General features: G+C 36.1%; 3 protein-coding genes across 4 annotated transcripts; 2 read left to right on the forward strand and 1 right to left on the reverse strand.

Annotated features, from left to right (window-relative positions):
• The first annotated feature begins 1,451 nt into the window (after positions 1 to 1,451).
• Positions 1,452 to 5,760, forward strand: LOC117617328 (probable plastid-lipid-associated protein 14, chloroplastic). The gene is made up of 14 exons (XM_034346661.1): positions 1,452 to 1,630; positions 1,933 to 2,252; positions 2,351 to 2,394; positions 2,477 to 2,555; positions 2,638 to 2,754; positions 3,003 to 3,185; positions 3,275 to 3,361; positions 3,558 to 3,664; positions 3,765 to 3,852; positions 4,083 to 4,163; positions 4,254 to 4,330; positions 4,454 to 4,589; positions 4,690 to 4,752; positions 5,030 to 5,760. The coding sequence occupies exons 2-14, from the start codon at positions 1,959 to 1,961 to the stop codon at positions 5,681 to 5,683; spliced, it is 2,010 nt and encodes a 669-aa protein (XP_034202552.1). The 5' UTR covers positions 1,452 to 1,630; positions 1,933 to 1,958; the 3' UTR covers positions 5,684 to 5,760.
• A 27-nt stretch (positions 5,761 to 5,787) lies between these two features.
• Positions 5,788 to 10,296, reverse strand: LOC117617330 (splicing factor SF3a60 homolog). Its single transcript, XM_034346662.1, has 10 exons — positions 9,999 to 10,296; positions 9,733 to 9,846; positions 9,330 to 9,434; positions 8,839 to 8,987; positions 8,660 to 8,756; positions 8,005 to 8,169; positions 7,388 to 7,459; positions 6,829 to 6,987; positions 6,610 to 6,687; positions 5,788 to 6,497 (listed from the first exon to the last, which is right to left on the reverse strand). The coding sequence occupies exons 1-10, from the start codon at positions 10,170 to 10,172 to the stop codon at positions 6,075 to 6,077; spliced, it is 1,536 nt and encodes a 511-aa protein (XP_034202553.1). The 5' UTR covers positions 10,173 to 10,296; the 3' UTR covers positions 5,788 to 6,074.
• Positions 10,297 to 10,469: 173 nt separating this feature from the next.
• On the forward strand, positions 10,470 to 12,817 carry LOC117617331 (vesicle transport protein SFT2B). 2 transcript variants are annotated; one of them, XM_034346663.1, is made up of 6 exons: positions 10,470 to 10,655; positions 10,769 to 10,822; positions 11,456 to 11,529; positions 11,721 to 11,838; positions 12,233 to 12,291; positions 12,536 to 12,817. In XM_034346663.1, exons 1-6 carry the CDS (start codon positions 10,551 to 10,553, stop codon positions 12,612 to 12,614), a joined length of 489 nt encoding a protein of 162 aa, XP_034202554.1. In that variant the 5' UTR covers positions 10,470 to 10,550; the 3' UTR covers positions 12,615 to 12,817. The 2 variants fall into 2 exon arrangements, with proteins under 2 accessions (XP_034202554.1, XP_034202555.1); XM_034346664.1 differs by lacking the exon at positions 10,769 to 10,822.
• The last annotated feature ends 5,795 nt before the right edge of the window (positions 12,818 to 18,612 follow it).

Raw genomic sequence — 18,612 nt, forward strand, 5'->3', positions numbered from 1 at the left:
GTGGGTGGGGCCAAAGTTAAGTTCCAAAGTGTTCAAGCTATTTCTTGGGGACTCACAAAAACCTTTTAGGAGAAACAAAATTAATAAAAAAAGTTCTCATTTATTGACTAAATAGAAAAGAGAAACATCATTGAAACTCATTGAGCCCAAGCTTTCAGTCAAGAAAAGATAGGTGCCCTTCCCGTGGGCTGGAGGTGAAACTCACCCAATCTAAAGATCGGTTTTTTTTTTTTTTTTTTTTTATAAAATTTTTCCAACGACTGGTTTTTTTTTTTTTTTTTTGGTTATAAAATTATGAAAAAAATTCAAATTTTTTTTTTAAAAATACCAAAAAATTTTGGAAGTTGTTTTCTATAAATACCTACCAACAGTGGAATCAAATTACCTTATTTCCATTTTCAACATTTAAGTAAATGTCTTTGTCCTTTTACTTTTATTTATTTTTATATTACTCCATTTACTTAAGTTTACAATGTAAATAAGGAAGTACCCCCCATTTGGATTCAAATAAAAATACTAGAAAATTAAATTCCCACCAAATCAAAATATGAAAATTCGGTTTTAGTGCAAAATACGATTTATGCTAAAAATGATGGCTCATTAAGTCAATATATACTTCATAATAAAATCCCATAAATCCAAGTTTTCTTATTTGATGTGTAAGAAATAAAAGCCGCTAAAAATTATCTTGAGAAAATGATTATTCCGAAAAACTATTTTTCATATTTAATCAATATTGCACATCCGCTAAAAAATTTCTGGATCCGCCAGTGCCTACCAATACCCTTCACTTTCAACACTAAATCCTCATACATTTTCTTATACTTCTACTATTATTCACTTTTTACTCAACATTTTATTCACTTTTAAATTGTATTTTTATTTATCATCTCATCCGAAAATTTTATCTATTTGAGATATAAATTTTATAATAATTATTGACACGTATGAACTCAAAAATCTTATCTGAAAATATTATCCAAATTAATTGTTTAGGTAAACAAATTTGTGAAGAAAAAAAAATAGTATTTGCCATTTGCCATGGCAACGGGTGGAAACACACATTGTTTTTTGTAAGGACAGCCACTATTTACGTAAATAGTAGCTGCCGTAGTCTCCCCCTTGCCATGGCAAAGGACAAATAGATAGAGTTGTTCTTATATAAAACAAACCAACTTAAAACCCAACTACAAAATCCTTAAAACAACATCCCATCACTTTAACCCAAAGTAATCGCCTTTTAGCACAAATTAATGACTGCGATAATTATAAGCAAACGAATGTCCAGCTTCGTGTTCGTTCACAAAAACAGAAAGGATCCAACACCGATTAAATTCAATCAAATCAGAACCGTCGCTTCATGATTGGAACACATTAACGGACGGCCGTGATCTAAGAAAGAGGAGGAAATAATGATGACGGAGATATTTGGAGGGGCGGACGTAGACGTGCGACAAACCCATGGCAAAACGCTTCCGCCAGTCTCTTACACACGCAACTCTCCTCTTCCACGCATGCCTGCGTTCCTCCTTAACCCTATATATATTCACGTCTATGTACATACTCTTACTCTCTTCTTCTCCTTCTCTCTGTAACCGTTAACGGCCAACCTCCTTTTCACTATTTGCCGGTAAGTTCTGCAAATTTTGTTCCTTTTTTCATTTATTCCCTTGAGTTTTTCTAGCCAGAATGTTCAGCTGTCGAGAATGGTGGCAAAATTTTGAATTTCCGTTTCCAATTCAATACTTTTGCTTAATCTGGTCAAACCAACATTTTTTATCTTTGGTTTTCTCTGTTTTTGCCTTGGTTGCTTGAGAAATTGTGTTGGAACATTTAGAATTTGATTAATTTAGTCTTACATTCCTTTCCATGCTTAGCTAATAAAGTTCAAGTGAGAAATTTCGGAAATTTAATGCTATCTTCTATTGTCGGGTGGTGTTTTAAGCTCCCTCCGATCGATGGCACTCTGTGGGGTTGGTTTGAGCCCAAGTTTTGAAAGTTTTGAAGTAGTTTGTGTTGGTGGAAATTTGTCGGCAAGACGCATCAGACCGAGCCTTATGCGTGCCATTGGGAAGTCATCTGATTGGAAGAGAAGACCATGTTTGGGAGTGCGTTGTTCATCACTGAAATTGGACGGCAATGCTCAGACTGACATATCTGTCCCCGTGGAGGAAGAATCAGGTCATGTCATCAAATTCAAGATGTCTGATTTCAAGGTTCTCGACCGTGTTAGTGTTGGCCTTGGCGGTCGGGTATGAAGAGACTAGATTATCTTTTGCATTTCTTAATGTTGTTGTTCTTGTGATGTCTTGAATTCGTGGCGGTCTAATTGATCTGAGCTTTTTTGTAGGCAGGCGAAGTAGTTTTTGAAGCTGTAGTGAAGGACACTGATAGGTAAGTTTACTTGTGTTTTGAGATACTCACATGTTACTGCGAGGTCAAGCTTGGTTATTGGTCTGGTGTGATGAAATTGCAGTCCTTTGTATAATACACAAGTTGTACTTCGACGTCTTACTAGTGTTCGAGCTCAGCGTAGGGGTAAACGAGCAATAGAGGTCTGTGGACTGTGTTAAAATTTGTCTACTTTGTTATGTACCGTGTCATCTCATTCTAATTCTTTACTGTTGATTTCTTTAGGTCTTAAAAAAGTTAGCTCGGCGTAGGCTTATGTACCATTCGTATTCAATGCAAGTTCATGGTTACATCTCTTCAGCTATAAGTAGTGGTCGTTCCTCATTCACTCTGGTCCACGGGGTAGGTCACTTTCTGTGTAACGTGAATTCCTTTATTGCCACTAATTTTAGTTTCTACTTGGCATAGATGATACTCTCTGAAGAATTTGATCGTCTGATCTACTTCTATAATGGATACATAGTTTTTTTCCTGCAAAATTACTTTCTTTGGTGGAGAGTCACATTGGGGACTGATTACTGTTCCTGCATTTATCATCTGATCTTCCCTGATACCAGAGAACTGATAAACTTTTTCCTTTCTATTTGCAGTATCACGGTAGTTTTTCTTTAAGACATTGGCTACAACAATCGGATTGGCTTCCAACCTTGGAGGCTACTCTTGCATTGGACAAGGAATCTGTTAGAAGGGTGGGAGATGACACAGTTGGAGGATCTGCAGTTTCTCGGCAACTGCGAATGATTAGAATACTAATGAGAGATCTCTTAATTGGAGTACGTATGATTCTTTTAGTACTAAGTGCATAGTATTTTCCATCGAGAAAATGATGGATTATGATGTTTCTAATGCTTATTCTACTCAGGTGAATTACTTGCACAGCCATGGACTTGCCCACACAGAGTTAAGGCTGGAGAATGTGCACATAAGCCCAGTGGATAGACATATTAAAGTGAGTACCAGATATTCCTGTCCAGGGTCAGATTTCAGGATATCAATTATTCCTTACTTTTAGAGCACCTTGTCTGATACATACAGATTCCCTGGCACCATATAACTTTCAGGACTTGGATTTATGCCAATTGGGATATCCATGTTTTGCAGATAATGACATGAGTTATGTCTAATGATCTTTTTTACCTTATCAGGTAGGAATATTAGGAAATGCTGCAGACTTTTATGACGATAGTCCGAATTGTGGTACTGCAGACAATAACATGGATAGGCGACAAATGATGATTGCATTTGACATGAGGTATGGTTTGGAGATGAAAAAAGATTTTTTTATATAAAAGTTTTATGTAGATAATTCTGCAAATTCTGAATGTTTATTTTGTTTTGTACATGTTTCCCAGATGTCTTGGATTCATGATGGCAAAAATGGTGCTGCGGGAACTCATGGATCCCTTAATATTCACAAAGTTCAAATCATTTCTCACAAAGGTAAAATGTGAAGTTTTGCAAAATAGTTTTCAGCCTTTTGATCATATATTACCAAAGCCCTATTATAAGTTTTCCTAAATGTAAAGTATTATGTAAAAATACATGTCTAATTGTTAGACTCTGTTTCCGTGGTCAATAGGTGATTGAAATGAGTTTTAGCTTCCACGAGTGTGGCTTGAACTTCAGAATTTGTTTATTCTAACAACAATATTGATAATGTGCAAGTTCAGGGAAATGATCCTTCATGCTTGCGTGAATTTTTGTTGCAAATACTCCACAGAAACTCCTCATCTGGAAACGCCGGACTCCAAGTAAGTAATGCGCCTTCAGTGCAACTTACTGTGATTTCATGACCCTTCCCATTTTAATGAAGCTTTTTTGGTTTACTGTCTTTCTTGCAGATACTTGATAGGAATTGGGGTGCAGGGTGGAACCTTTTATCCTTATTGCTAGCAACAGAACCTTCTAAAAGAGTAAGGTATATTATTGTTCATGTGTGAGGCAGGGATCTACTCTTTAAGTGATGTTAGAATGTAGATTTTTTATTTTTTATGGTGAGAACTTATTCTGTATAAAACGATCCTTTTTAAATGCTTTGCAGTTGCTTAGATGCTCTTACTCATCCATTTCTATGTGGACCTCGATGGCGGGTAGTCCCGTCCATTGATATCATCAGATGGGGTCTTGGCTCAACTGCATTGCGAATCTCAGAAGAATACATTTACGGCCAGCCTCAGGTATCCTCAAGGGTCCTGCATCTTGTATGTGGAAGTCTATGAATACACGTACTTGGTGATTGGGAGATGCACTGACTTCTTCTATAATTTTATGTTTTAGCGAAGTAGGCTATCCCATTTCATCGAGTTAATGGAGATGCTGAATCCGAATTCAAGGCCAAAGGTAATGAATTGTGTATCCTTCATGTTTCTCTTGCATTCATTTAAACTAGTGTATGATTCCATTTAAGATATTAGATACCCATTTATAAAATCACCAACTTCTAATATTGTTGTTTAAAAATATATCGTAGCATGTGCAATGTTTTTTTGTTTGGTCTTTAATGTGGTTTTAGCCAGTGCTCGACGACATTCTAAGTAATGTTTGTATGCCTGCAATGATTTGTAATAACTTGTTGAAGCTCACTCTATTCTTTTCCTTGTATATTTTGAACATGCAGAATTGGCTGGAATTGCTGCCTGGAAAGTGGCGTCTGCTGTACTGTACTGGGAGGCACATTGGTTTAACCTTCCGGCAACCTCCTGAACAAGTCCTCATCGGTCACGTGCACCTAACTGTGTCAAGAGTTTCCAAGTTGAACACCAGCCTTTTGTTTGCCTCCGACATCGGCTTCACGGTCATGATTGGTCAGGACTGGCCCCATGACAAGGCTGGTGTAGATGGGAAACTTCAAGTAAACTCTTTATTTAGATTAATGGCTGGGAGACGGTTATATCTTAAGGAAGAAGAAAAGAACACAGAAAAGCTCTCCAATCCATCAAACACTCGTGATGCTTTTGCTCAGAAAGTGTCGGGTAGAAAGTGGAAGAAAGCACTGCCGTTTAAGGAGTCTCCATCGAGCCTTCCGGTGGCAAAGCTTGTTTCAAGTGGCATTGATGAAGTAACGATGAATCTGGGTGATCCATTGAGTAAAAGTATCAACAGCGCAACAAATGTAGTTCGAGAAGTCCGGACACAAGTCCCACCTGAAATGTTCGATTTGTCAAAGCTTGTGTGTGGAACATACGTGGACACCAGGCTGCTGGTAATTCGAGGGGTAAATGGTTCAGCACTCTTATTCACAAGGTCTTGTTTTGATGAAAGCTGTAAATAACACATGTTCCAAAGTGTATTTATCAGGCACTCGTCTAATTGCTAGTGATTCTTTCTTTAAAAACAGATTTCATAATATCCAGTAAAAAATGAAGCAATTCCAACTCCTAAATAACGCAGTATAAGACTACTTTTTATAAAGAATTTTAAAGAATAAAAACAAATTCCTAGGCCAAATTGCATTGCCTTTATATGCACGGGGTTGGTAAAATGAGTAATTTTAATGTGATTAAATTTGTCAGCTACACAACACCATGACCTTGTACTTCTCATCACTCAGCTACAAAAACATAATACCAAAAACCTACAATCTCTCTCATCCCACCTCAACTCTGTTGCGACCGGAGACTATTGCTTGGGTTGTCAAAGCACCACTCAGCAGCATTGCGTTCTTAAATCAGCCCCTGTCGCTGCAGATCAGTATATGTCTTCTTATTGTAGATGTTACCCTCTCTGTCTTCATACTCTTCTTCAAGATCTGGGCGCCACTTATTCACACCTTGCCGTGCTTGTATCCTCTTCCACAGTTCTTTTGCTTCCTCAATTGATGTGATCTCATTGAAGTTCTTGGTGTTTGGTATGCCGAGGCAACGCATCCCGTGTTGGTGGCGCCATTCCTTGAAATGTCTCTCAAAAGCTCTACGCCCCCAGTAACTGTAATTCCCACATATCTCACACTTGTATTCCTGACCAAGACCATGAAGCTTATACAGCCAGTATGGAATGGGTTTCCCATCCCAACCCATCGGCAATTTAAGTGGATTGTAAATCTGCTGCTCATCGTCATCACTTTCAGTATCGGCCTGTGTCTCTTCCTGCTTGGAGTCAAACCCAATCAAGCATTTGTTAAAAACCACCACAAACTTGAAGACTTGTCAGATATAAGTATATGATTTCAGCATGTTTATTGAGGGCTCAATTTATTACCTCTTCACGTTCTGCTTCAATTTCTTCATATGTCAAAGCCTGTTTCTTGACAATGTTGTCTTTCGTTCGTTCAATAGCCTGCAAAATTCCGCAGATAATTTTTTTGCAAATGTTCACTGGTATTCAAACTTCAACAATTACAATGAAAAGCGGTAATTAAATACAGACGACAAACATAAACAACATAGGAGACTAGAAAATTAGGCAGCATATGCCAACCTCATTCAGTAAATCGCATAGTTTTTTCACTTTGGCCTCCAATAAAGCAATTTCTTTTGAATTGTCAACTTCTTGTGAAGCTGCAGCAGCCCCATTCTGTACTGAACCTCGCGAACCCTTGGCAAAATGTTTCCTGTCCAACTTTTCCAGAGGTGTGTCCTGCATAAATAAACAAAGAGATTAAGTAATATGTCGCATGAAAATTTTAAGAGTGAAAAGGATATCCCATTATCAGACAGATTTCAATATGGATTCAAATTTGTTAATAATACACCGTATACATAGGCTGCGATGCAATGATTTGAAATGGAAATATAACACTTAAATACTGTATAGTATCAAGAGTTTTCCAAGGAATCCTGATTTCTGGCCAATTTAGTAGTTTTATTTATGCCCATTAAAAAAGAAGAAGCAATTTTAGGACATTTCAAATAGTTCCAATTGCAAATACTGCCCAGAATACTGATTAAGAAACTAGAGCACAGAGAACGTACAAGTACATTTCAAATAGGCTACTTTATTAAATAAATAAAAACAGAAGAAGTTGCAGAACAATCACCTTTGTAAGGAAAAGCCTCTCTGCACGCTGCTGAACAGTGCCACCTGTCTTCAGTCCTAATGAAGCTAGTGCCTGGAAGGTAAATTAAAGAAATGAGCTAACAAAAATTTCCTTTTCATTTTACATGAGAGAGGGAAAGAGAGAGGGAAAGAGAGAGGGTGCGAACTTAAGACGTGTATTAAACTTAAGATTGAACTCAGCTTATACTGGTATACAAAGCAAACTCTTTATTTTTTGGGTGGCATTAAACTCTCTCAAATTCTTCAATTCCATATGCATCTAACGACATTAATTGATGACACGGATTTTCAATTCAATTTAGAAATACAGACAAAAGACTGCACAATAACTATTCAATTTTGAGATTTCTAAAACAAAAAAACAAGGCAACCCCCCATTCCAAACAAGTTAACTTCCTCTCCACTTTTCGCGCATTCCCTTCTATTTCTATCCCCCACTCTAATACTAAACCACTTCCTATTCAATAACAAGTTAATTTTGGGCTTTGAACAATTATACAATATTTTTGAAAATAACTTTTACCTCAAGTTGTGTGAACTTAAGGTCTAATTTTTGGCCAATAACTTTTCTGTTTAAGTTGTAAATATCACCCTTACCTCCTTTAGCTTTTCAGGACCCACTTCCGTCAGTTCTTCCACCGTGGTATAAAAATCAAGATCGATCAAAGTAAGCTGATCTTGAAGATGCCCATTTTCTTGCTTCTCATTTTCCCATTCTTTTACCTTGCCATCTGCCCATTGCTCTTCAAATTCAGTTTCAACCTGCCAAAAAATCACCAAAATTCCAAATCTAAGAATACTCAGGCTCATCCTGATAGAATCCAGAGAATGAATCATGCCTAAATGTATTTGCAATAGCCCGTTTGACACAGAGAGCATGAAGTTCACAAATACAAACTTAACCATGAGAAATTGGTTCTCAAATTATATATCTTCCTGAAATATATATGCATATACATTGTTAAAGCCCATACATAGCATGACTTACTACTATACCCAATTATGATTCAAGCCTTTCAATCATTAAATGGTGGCAAAAAATATTCAATTGCACAACTTATAATTATCTCCTTCAAATTTAAGGTATAGCACTAGTGAATTATAGCATTCTAACCCCAGAAAAGTCATAACCGGAAACTATTAAAAATACTACAAATATATCTTTCTGATTCACTTTGTATATGAAACAGAACTAAAAATAAAGCTCTTACATGAAAATAATCCAAGTAAAGAAGATAGGATTGAAATGAACCTTTGAAAATATTCTATCAAGATCTTGCAAGGGCTCTGTCCGCTGGAAAAAATACATCAGATAAGCAAGTAGATTTTCCATGTATTCGCTGTACTGCCTGAAGAAACTAAAACAAACTCATTCCCAAATTCATGTAATAAATTAAAGCAGCAGCAAAAGAAAATAACACAACACTTCACCTAGACAACTTCAGTTTGAGTTTGCGAGAAATCTTTTGTGGTTGTGAAAAAACATCAAGGTAAGCAGAATATTCGATAGGTTCCCCAAATTTAGAATTGATATACTGGTTGTACAATTCATGCAAGTCGAGGTACCGTCCAAAAGCTTCCTACAAACAAAACAAAACTAAAGCAATTTAATCATAGGACAGGAAGAATGTATGTGACAAACTAAGTAGTGTTTACAAAGTGACAAATGCAATAACCTCAAAACATCAAGATAATACCCAGATATAACCATCTCTGAATTATTTGACTAACTATGCATGCAATTAGTGTTAGAAAACAAAATAACAATGACGTAGCATTTTACTGGTAATCAATATTGCCAAATCTAGCGTGGAAGGGAAAATAATTGAAGCAGTGTAAGTTTACTTGTCTGTGTAACCTCAATCATTCTTTACACAAGCATGCATACAAACAGAGAGAGAGAGAGAGAGAGAGAGAGAGACCTCTCCGCTGAACTCAATTTGAGGTTCCTCCTTAAGCAGTGCCTCTTCTTCCTCATTAGCATCAACAACACGTGCAGCTGGATGCTTTCGATGATACTCACGGATCTGCACATTGGGCAAACATTCCATCAAGAATCTTAAGATACATGCAGTATCACCAACTAAATGATAAACTACATAATTTCTGAAACTTGTCATTTTGGGTTTCTCAAACTATATTTTAGAATATCAGAAGTCAGAGCGCACTTTGACAAAAGCCTCTACCATGACGGAGCAACTACTAGGCTTTGATGAATAAACTTTCAACATTTAAAAATCTCAAATTAGAAAACGCCATACTATAACTTCTTTGAATTTCAACTCTAAAAACAAAAACAAAAAACAGAAAGAAAGAAAGAAATACCTCTTTCAATCTATCATAAAATGCACTGAAAACGTTGATGCCAGTGGCAGTCTGGCCTCCAAGAGCAGCAATCTCATCCTTCCTCGCATTATCTTTATCTTCATAGATCTCAATCTGAAATTAAACACACAATAACAAACAATTCATACTCGAAAGCATAAGCATAAACCCTAGGGTTTCCACAAATACAAATAGACCTAGAATTCACATTCCTTGCATTCAAAGATAGAAGATTGCAGTAGCGGGAGTAAGAGAATAATACGTACGAGTCTTTCGGTGGTGGAGGAGATGGTATCGATCATGTGGCGGACACGGTGGCCCTGATACAAGCGGTCCTTGCTGGAAGGCGGCTCGTTCTGGAAGTCCTTCACTATCAGCCGCTCGAGCCGCTCCACCTCCTCGTGACCGGCACGTGTCACCTCCAGTAGCGTCGACGACATCTCCGGCCAACTTCCACTTGGGAGGAGCTACGGCTTCTCTCTTTGCGCTCTTGCTCTGTCTTTGTATGGACGAAGCAAAAACCCCAAAATACCAATTTTTTTCCCTACTGAAGTGAAAGACGCCGTCTAAAATGACGTGTTATGCTTTTTTATAGTGACCAAAAAAAAAGACGGTGAAGTTAAAAATACTAAGGCGACGTGTTTCTTTACTATTGGTTAAGTTTTTCCTGCCACCTGGTCATTCAAAAAAGATTTTCTTCTTAATAAAAATGCGATTTTTCTCATTTTCTGCTGTAGCCTGTAAATTTCTCAAAGCCGTTGAAACTTGAAGAGAGCGAGAGCAAGAGCAAGAGACAGAGATCGGTTAATTTGTCAAAAATGTGGGCGAAGCTCAACCAATCTATGCTAGAGGGTAATGAGGAGGGAGGAGAGGGCTTCTTGGATGAAGAATCTGACGGCTTTTGTGCTCTCTCTGCTACTCAGGTTCTATAGCAAAGAAAGTTTCAATTTTTAGTTGAGAAATATGTGTTTTTGCTATGTTCTCTTTGTTTTTAGCTTCACATAGTTTTTGGGTGTGTGGGTTTTTAATTTACCAGAGAATGTACGGGTTTGCAGCTTGTTTGTTGGCTGGTCTGGTTTGTATGTTCCTGGTATGAGAATTCTCACCCCTCTAGATAACTTTTATTCGAATGCTCTTCTTATGGATTACTGAGTTATGATTTCAATTTGTATTATTCTGTTTCCAGCTATCTTTCTTTACATAGACGCATGATTTTCCGTGAAATTGATTCAGTTTGAGAGTGGTGGACGCAATGTGTAGTTGTAAATGTCCATTCACCATATTGGCCTTTTGCTGATGGAAAGTATTTAGCTTCCTTTAACATGAAAACCAAGAAAAAAAGGAAAGATAAAAGGGATATTTGCACTGTTGCACATGCATGTATTGTATCTTCATCTTTTACATGAATGTTCCTGATAAGGAAAGAGGGGTGTGTTAATGGCGAAGGAATTATGTGATTTTAAACTTTGAGGTATTGGAGAGATTACCTTTTCAAACTCTTTTCTGCTTTCCCTCATCAGCTAAGCTAATTTCAACTTTATGTATTATGCCTAAGGAAACTTTCTGTTTGCAATTCATAACTGGATAAATGAATTCAGTCAAGAACAGAGAACTGCAACATAATTATGAGAAAAGTAAAGTTCTTTTGGTCAAGATAATTTGTACAGATAATTTTTTGATATTTCGTTGCAGCATTTTCTTATAACTTTTGCTTCTTTGGCAGTCATTGATTGTCTTTGCCAAACCCATCAAATTTGCCGTTTTGTTCACCTTTGGCAATTTGTTGGCAGTTGGAAGGTAGGTCCAAAATGAGTTCTCAACATCATATACTTGAGCCACATAAATTGGTGTGTGATGGCATTATATCTACTGAAATTCCTCAGACTTGTTGAATATACCTCTTTTTTTCTCATGCAAGTTTCTCTGATTGAGTTTAACTAAAATTCATCAAGGTCATTCAGATGCTAACCTGTATTCCTGTTTGGCAGCACAGCCTTCCTCTTTGGCCCTGGACAACAAATGAGAATGATGTTTGATTCTGTCCGAGTGTATGCAACAGCTATTTACCTTGGATGTGTTGTTATAGCACTCATCTGTGCTCTCTTGGTTAGTATGAAATCCTTATCCTATGATATTATGACGAAAGTTTGATCATATAGCTGCAATTTTGGAAAGTTCTTGGAGTCTGATTCTCAGTAATCTGTAAGCCCAAACGTGTCCTGATTAGACACTTTGTATGTATAAAATATCAGCATGTGTTTCTGTATGATCATAATAATTCTGTCAAGGTTAAAAACTTTAAATACCTGAGAATTGGAACAAGGTGATTATGTCGATAACTTTTCCTTGCTTTCAACTTCTTGTCTTCACAGCCTCCAATTTCTGGCTCGTGTTCAGTTTACATGTCAATGTATCAGCGTGCATGATTTTTGATTCCTTCCAAATATATTGATCTATTATATTGAGTTGAAACCTTGACATTTCCTTTTTCATCGTGCAGATCCATAGCAAGATTTTAACAATAATTGCAATCATATGTGAGGTCTGCGCCCTTATTTGGTAAGTTTCCCTTTCATGTTCACCTATCTCACTAAATTTGCCACTTCAGAGAAAATGCAGAAGGGCATGCACCCTGTGCCCCATCCGAGTCAAGTGTCAAACTATTCTAAGAAAAAATATTATTTGTACTTCATGGTATGGAAGCTAATGGTTCATCTGAGCTACATTCCTTTTTGCTCGAACTGTTTCATGGTATGGAAGCTAAACATTATGCGGACAACTTATATGATCTGAACTGTTTCAGGTACAGTTTGAGCTACATTCCTTTTGCTCGAAGAATTGTTTCGGATTTGATGTTTCGTTTATTCGACACTGAGCTTTAGATGATAGAATTATAAACAGTTCAGGGTTAAGAGTCTTGAAATTTTGTGATCCGGGTTTGATCTATTTTCCATTATTTGTTCAGTTTTCTGTTGGCATAACAGTTACGGGAGTTGGGTTTATGTGATTGTTTTAAACCTTATGAGAACAAGTAATTGTATATTCCTTGGATTCATATTCCAATTTCAACTTATTTTCTCGTTGATTTTGCGTGCCTCTTTGCTGTACAAAAATTTTTAATTTATAGAACAAGGGCCTCATAGAGAAAGACCCAAATATAAGTCCCATGGCAGACAACAGATATAAAATGGACAATCTAAGGAAGCCCAATTAATTGTTAGATCGTACAAAAGAATATCTCACTTCACTTGCTTGCTTGCCAATGCCAAGCCATAGCATTCTGAAAAAATGTACAAAGTTGGTATGCGCCGTCTCTCCTAGAACCAAAGAATTTAAGGCTTGAAATGTATAAATGGCATATGTTAGCTGAACACCATGTGAAATACATACCCAACGACCTTAAGAACAGCTACCTACCACATAAAAGAATGTGTTTTAACTACCAAACTGATATTTCCCCAATCGATGGAGCCTTCTTGAATTGAATTACCATCATCTACCAAGTTGTATTAATGTGATTTTCTTTTTCTCGGTGTCTTGGAATGTGCAACAAAAAGAGAAATAAAAACAGCTCCATCTTGGCATCAGATGTGAGCTTAATGAAGGCTTTGAACTTTTACCTGTTTCTGATGAGCAACAAATTCATCATTATGTATGATTTGGGGGACTATCAGAAACTTTAAAGTGAGCCTAGAAGAAGCCTTGTGCAATAATGGTTTTCTGTTGGTCCAAAGTTACCCTACTTTTACCAACCACCAAAGCAGCCAGCCTCCTTTTAATTCCAGCCCCAGAAGAAAATGAGAATCTCAACTGCTCAGGAGTATCTGAACTGGTCAGGAGGGTTGGTGGGTGCATGTTTAATGGTATATGAAAATGTGAAGAACAAGGATCTGATTTCAACATCACAATCATTAATTAACACATATCATCCCAAAACTCCAAATAACCTCCTTTTGCAGACTTCCTTCTTCTGCTCTTCTGCTGATTAAAGGGAGGATTAATTTCACTTATTTTAAAGAAAAAAGTTGCTTTTGACCCATCAAAAGCTAAAAGCAAGAGGGAAACTTCAAGTTAAATAAGCTAAATGGGAATGTAAATTATTATGGGTAATTGGGTTGGTGGGAATAGTTAGTCACCTCCTCATGATTCATGGTGGTGACCTTATTATAATTTTATATATTAATTATGATTAGGAGGAAGGAACATTAATCCCTCAGATCCTCCTAATTAAATAGTTTTCATCTACCTACCCACTCATAGTGCATGGTCCATCAACTAGTACAGTACCCAAACCTACCACCATCCAGTATCTACCCATTGGAGAGCCATGAGATGAGCCACCACCACCAAAACCACCCTAGCTAGCTCTAGCTGGATTCATTATTGCTGCTGTCGCAAATTATTTATGCATTACTTGGCTTAGTCTCAATCAAAGAATTCACAACTTTTTTCGGTGGACGAGTTGATCTTGACTGAAGCTAGTTTTTTTTTTTCTTCTTTCTTTCTTAATAGACTGAAGCAAGTTTAAAGTACACAGATTAATTATATATCAAGCATGTTAATCATTAATTAAAGAAGCTTCTTTTGAAACTTGCTTGCACCCAAAGCTATTATAATCTGAGGTTACTACTGTGCTTGTCTCGGATTCGGTATCACATAGAGAGAGAGAGAGAGAGAGAGTGCATTTTCATTTCTTAATGGACAATCTTCACTTTCGACTGTGCAAAACTCGAAAAAGCATTTAATTAGAATACAAATTACAATTATATATACAACCAACTATTTAACCATGAGAAAAACGCAGGCCATGAGAACAGAATTAATACTGGGCCCTGCAGGCAGCAAGTAAATGGTCCTTTTCCCATTGAAGTTTCATTTCAGCTACTGGATGCTATAATCTGACCAACAACTACAAAATAAAAATAAAAATAAAGCTATTGGATGTTCATGTACCAATGACAATTACCAGTGATAGAGCAAGAATTTCACATTAGATAGGGTTTTTATAAAATTTGTCTTCTCTTCATAATTATCATCATCTACACAATTAAAGACTTTAAAATTAATAATTTATATTCCAACAGAAAAAAGAAATAGAAAAATAAAGAATTCATAAAGCGCAATATTAAGGTACCCAACTTATACATAAAAAAATATGAGGTAAATAAAAAATTCACAAAGTTTGAACAAAAGAGGAAGAGGAAGAGAAAGAAAGGTTAAAACTTTGGAAGTTTTTAGTGCAAGTTTCATAAATCAACCTAGAATATTTAAGAGAAATAAGTAGAAGAAATATCAAGAAATTTAATGGTTAATTTGTAGACCAAAAGAATCTAATATATTATTTTATTTTAAGAGTAAATATCCTAAAACTAACCTAATATACCGTAATATTATATATATGATATAATATACAAATAGAATAGATAAAAATGGAGTGGGGCTGGGACCACCTTAATTGTCTCACATTTTTTTCTTCTTTTAATTTTGGGTTTTTTTTTCTTCTTGTTTATGCCCAATATTTTCTTTTTTGGTTAAATAATTCAAGCCACTAGGCAAAACACTTATTGGGGTAAGCATTATATTATGGCCGAAAATAATAAAATTAGTGTTCAAAAACATTACCGGACGGACTTTAAGTTGTAGTATGATATTAATAAATCTAAAGCATGTTTTCCAAACCCTGAACAAAATACGTGTTTAAGTTTTTCTTGATTTTGTTGAAATAGGTATTTAATATGAGAAGATTAAAACCTCACTCAACCACAAGCTCGACACCACAGTGATAGCTCCGTGAGCAAGAAGGTTGCAATTTTTCTTTCAAATGTTGGATTCATCAAAAGTTAGGATTGACTCTTGGAATCTATGAAGGAGTAATGAGCATGAGGAAAAGACTCCTCAACTACTCAAACGGCCACTTACCCCCGAAACAAAAACAAAAACAAAAAAACCACTCAAACGGCTAAATCTCATTATTTTTTTCAATTTTGATCAAATTAATGCATATTTTAAATACTTCCATAGGTATGATTTGCAACACGTTTCAAGACTTTCTTTTTAAAAAAAATATTAACACTCTAAAATAGTTGTCCAATACTTTTATTTAGTGCTAATAAATTCATAGCTTATTAGTAAAAGTAGTCTCATATTCGAAACCTCAACAAGACAAAACTAATTCTGATGTCTGCAACTATGAATTTCATGTAAAACACAAAAACCAACGCCAACTGCTACGAGAAGCCGCATCTCTAATATTCAATTATGCATTATAACCAATTAAAAAGTCCCCAAATCAAACAAGCAACTCTCTAAAGTCAAAAGTCAAAGTGTCTGAATTTATGAACATGCCAAGTTGCCAACGGAGCCCTCATTAGCTTCATATGAGCGTCATCACCAAATGAACCTTTTTTGTTTATGGAGTTGGCATGAACTTCTTCTTCTTCTTCTCTTTTTCAGAGAAATGCATGCGCATGTGTAAGTTGGTTCCTAATGGACCCAAACGAATTCAGCTTTTGTTCCCTATAGCCTTCGATGGATGCACCCAAATATTTGCCTCAACAACACTTCACCAAAAATATTGTAAAATCCATGGGACCTTCAATAATGCAGGTTTCCTTATGGGACCCATGAAATTGTTAGACACACATACATACTCTTCATTAATAACCACCTTCTTCTTCCTCTTAATCATCAATAAGTCAAAACGAAAGTTTACTTATCACTCTATTGCAAACAAAAAAAGGTTGTCTCAATCAGCAATGTTTTCTTCTTTCTCCCAATTGCCTCTCTTTTCCAATGTTAGGTACATGAACAAGTAGCTTTCTATCTCCTTGAGGCCACATATAAAGATTGATATCCATTTTAAACAAGTCGAGTTTGTTTCGTTTCCGTTTGGTTTATGGTTTATATAGAAATGCTTCATTCAACTTTTTAAACGACATGATATTTTTGATATCCTTATTGAAAAAGAGTCACGGCAGAAAAAGAAGAAAAAAGAAGAAGAAAATATGTGATAGGAAATGCATATACATGTAGACATTGAGGGAAATTGGAAAAGGTATATCTTATGAGGGAACCACTTGCCCAACTACTATTATATATATATATATTTCCATGTCATGCTTGTGAGGCTAAATGACAATTACATTTGCTAATCAATGTGTCATTGATTTGTCTCGCATGCAAAGCCATGCCATTAGCGGACAAGCAACTACCCTCATCAATGAACAAGTCCAACAATCCTATTTAAACCTTTTGAAATCACATAATCTTAGGCAAATATGCCATTATTAGGATAAAATATGCGGCATACCCTTTTTTATTACTGTTTAGAAACCTTTTTTTAAGGTGCACCCATGATTTATTGAGCTTAGCGATTTAAAATATTGGTGATGAGCTCTGGTCAATTGCATTTGTTAAATGAGAGATCCAACTTTTTTCTTGTTCTAATTGCTCCTTGAATATGATGACATGATTACTTTATAATGAGGCGGAGCTTACAAAATATGCTGAGAGAGAAACTTTGCCTTATTTTTAATGTTCCTCTTCCGTTTGTTTATTCGTCGATGAAAGGCATGTAACGAATTTCCTTTGCTTGGTTGGCAACTTGGCACCGGCAGCTTTGGTTCCTACAAACTCCATTCCTTAGCTCTCTATCTTGGTTCGGATTTTCCATAAAAATAATTTTACCATTGGCCAAACTTAGAGCACAAGAGGGTTAGACTCAGTTGGCTAGGGCAATAAGTCAACCTCTTGCACTCAAGTTGAATTGTTTTTTCAATTTTGGGGTTTTCCATGTACTGCATTTTCTTAATCAGAAAAAAAAACAAAAACAAAAACAAAAAAAAAACAAAAAAGAAACTAAAGACTACTACTCTTAGAGCATTTCCAGCATGCAGCCCCAACCTGGGCAAAAGGGGGCCTAGGTCCGTGGAGGCGCTTCCAGCGCACAAATGCAGCCCGGGTAAGACGTGGGCTCCACCAACCCGAACAAGGTCCAAGGCAAAATCAGCATGTTCTCCTACTTGAGGGATGTGACGTCAACACTGATATCAGGCTGGCGTCATCGCTCAAATTTGAATTCTTTTTACCGTTAGCACGTGACGTACTGCATTTTCTTAATTTTTTTTATGAAAAAAAAAAAGAAAAAAGGTTCTAGAGACTTGCTACTCTTATTGGTTGATAGGTAGTAGGTATCTTTCATATAAGACCACAGCAAAAGAAAATTTTAGGTTTTTCCTTGGGGGTAGGTGGGACCTTTTTTTTTTCTTTTTTTCTTTTTTTCCAAAACCTGGGCACCTGGCTGAATTAGTTATAAACTACTTGTGTTTAAACGCATTTTTACAAGATAAAGCTACTGTGTTTTTTCTTCTTCTTTTTAGTGAGCAGTTTTAGTTGAATATTAATGCCGAACTCTCAAAGATACTAAGCCCTACTGAAAAGAATTAGGTGATGACTTAAAACCACGATTTGACTTGTGCGGGACTGGGATCTAATCTAATCAGTGTTTATTTAAAATAATTGTGGTTGTTAATATTTTGTTTTATTTAGCTTCCTTCCATGAATTGCTAGTAGCCCTTAGTTTTAAAGCTATGCCAACCAACCAATACGCGGGTAAGGCATCATTGTCGTTCCCATTTTCCCAATCAAATTTATATGTATACCATCAAAGATGACGACAGATGGACATAATACCTTTTATTTATTTATTATTCATTACAAATAAAAAATTAATATGATCAGACACTAGACTGATTTATTTTTAAATTTTCCAAATTAACTTAAATCTGTGAGATACTCTTGCGAATTTTATTTTATAGAGATATTTAGTGATATATCCATTATTAGTACTAATATTATAGATAAACCCTACACCATTGAATT

The sequence above is a fragment of the Prunus dulcis genome, chromosome 2, assembly GCF_902201215.1.
Source record: "Prunus dulcis chromosome 2, ALMONDv2, whole genome shotgun sequence".
Classification (NCBI taxonomy): Eukaryota; Viridiplantae; Streptophyta; class Magnoliopsida; order Rosales; family Rosaceae; genus Prunus; species Prunus dulcis.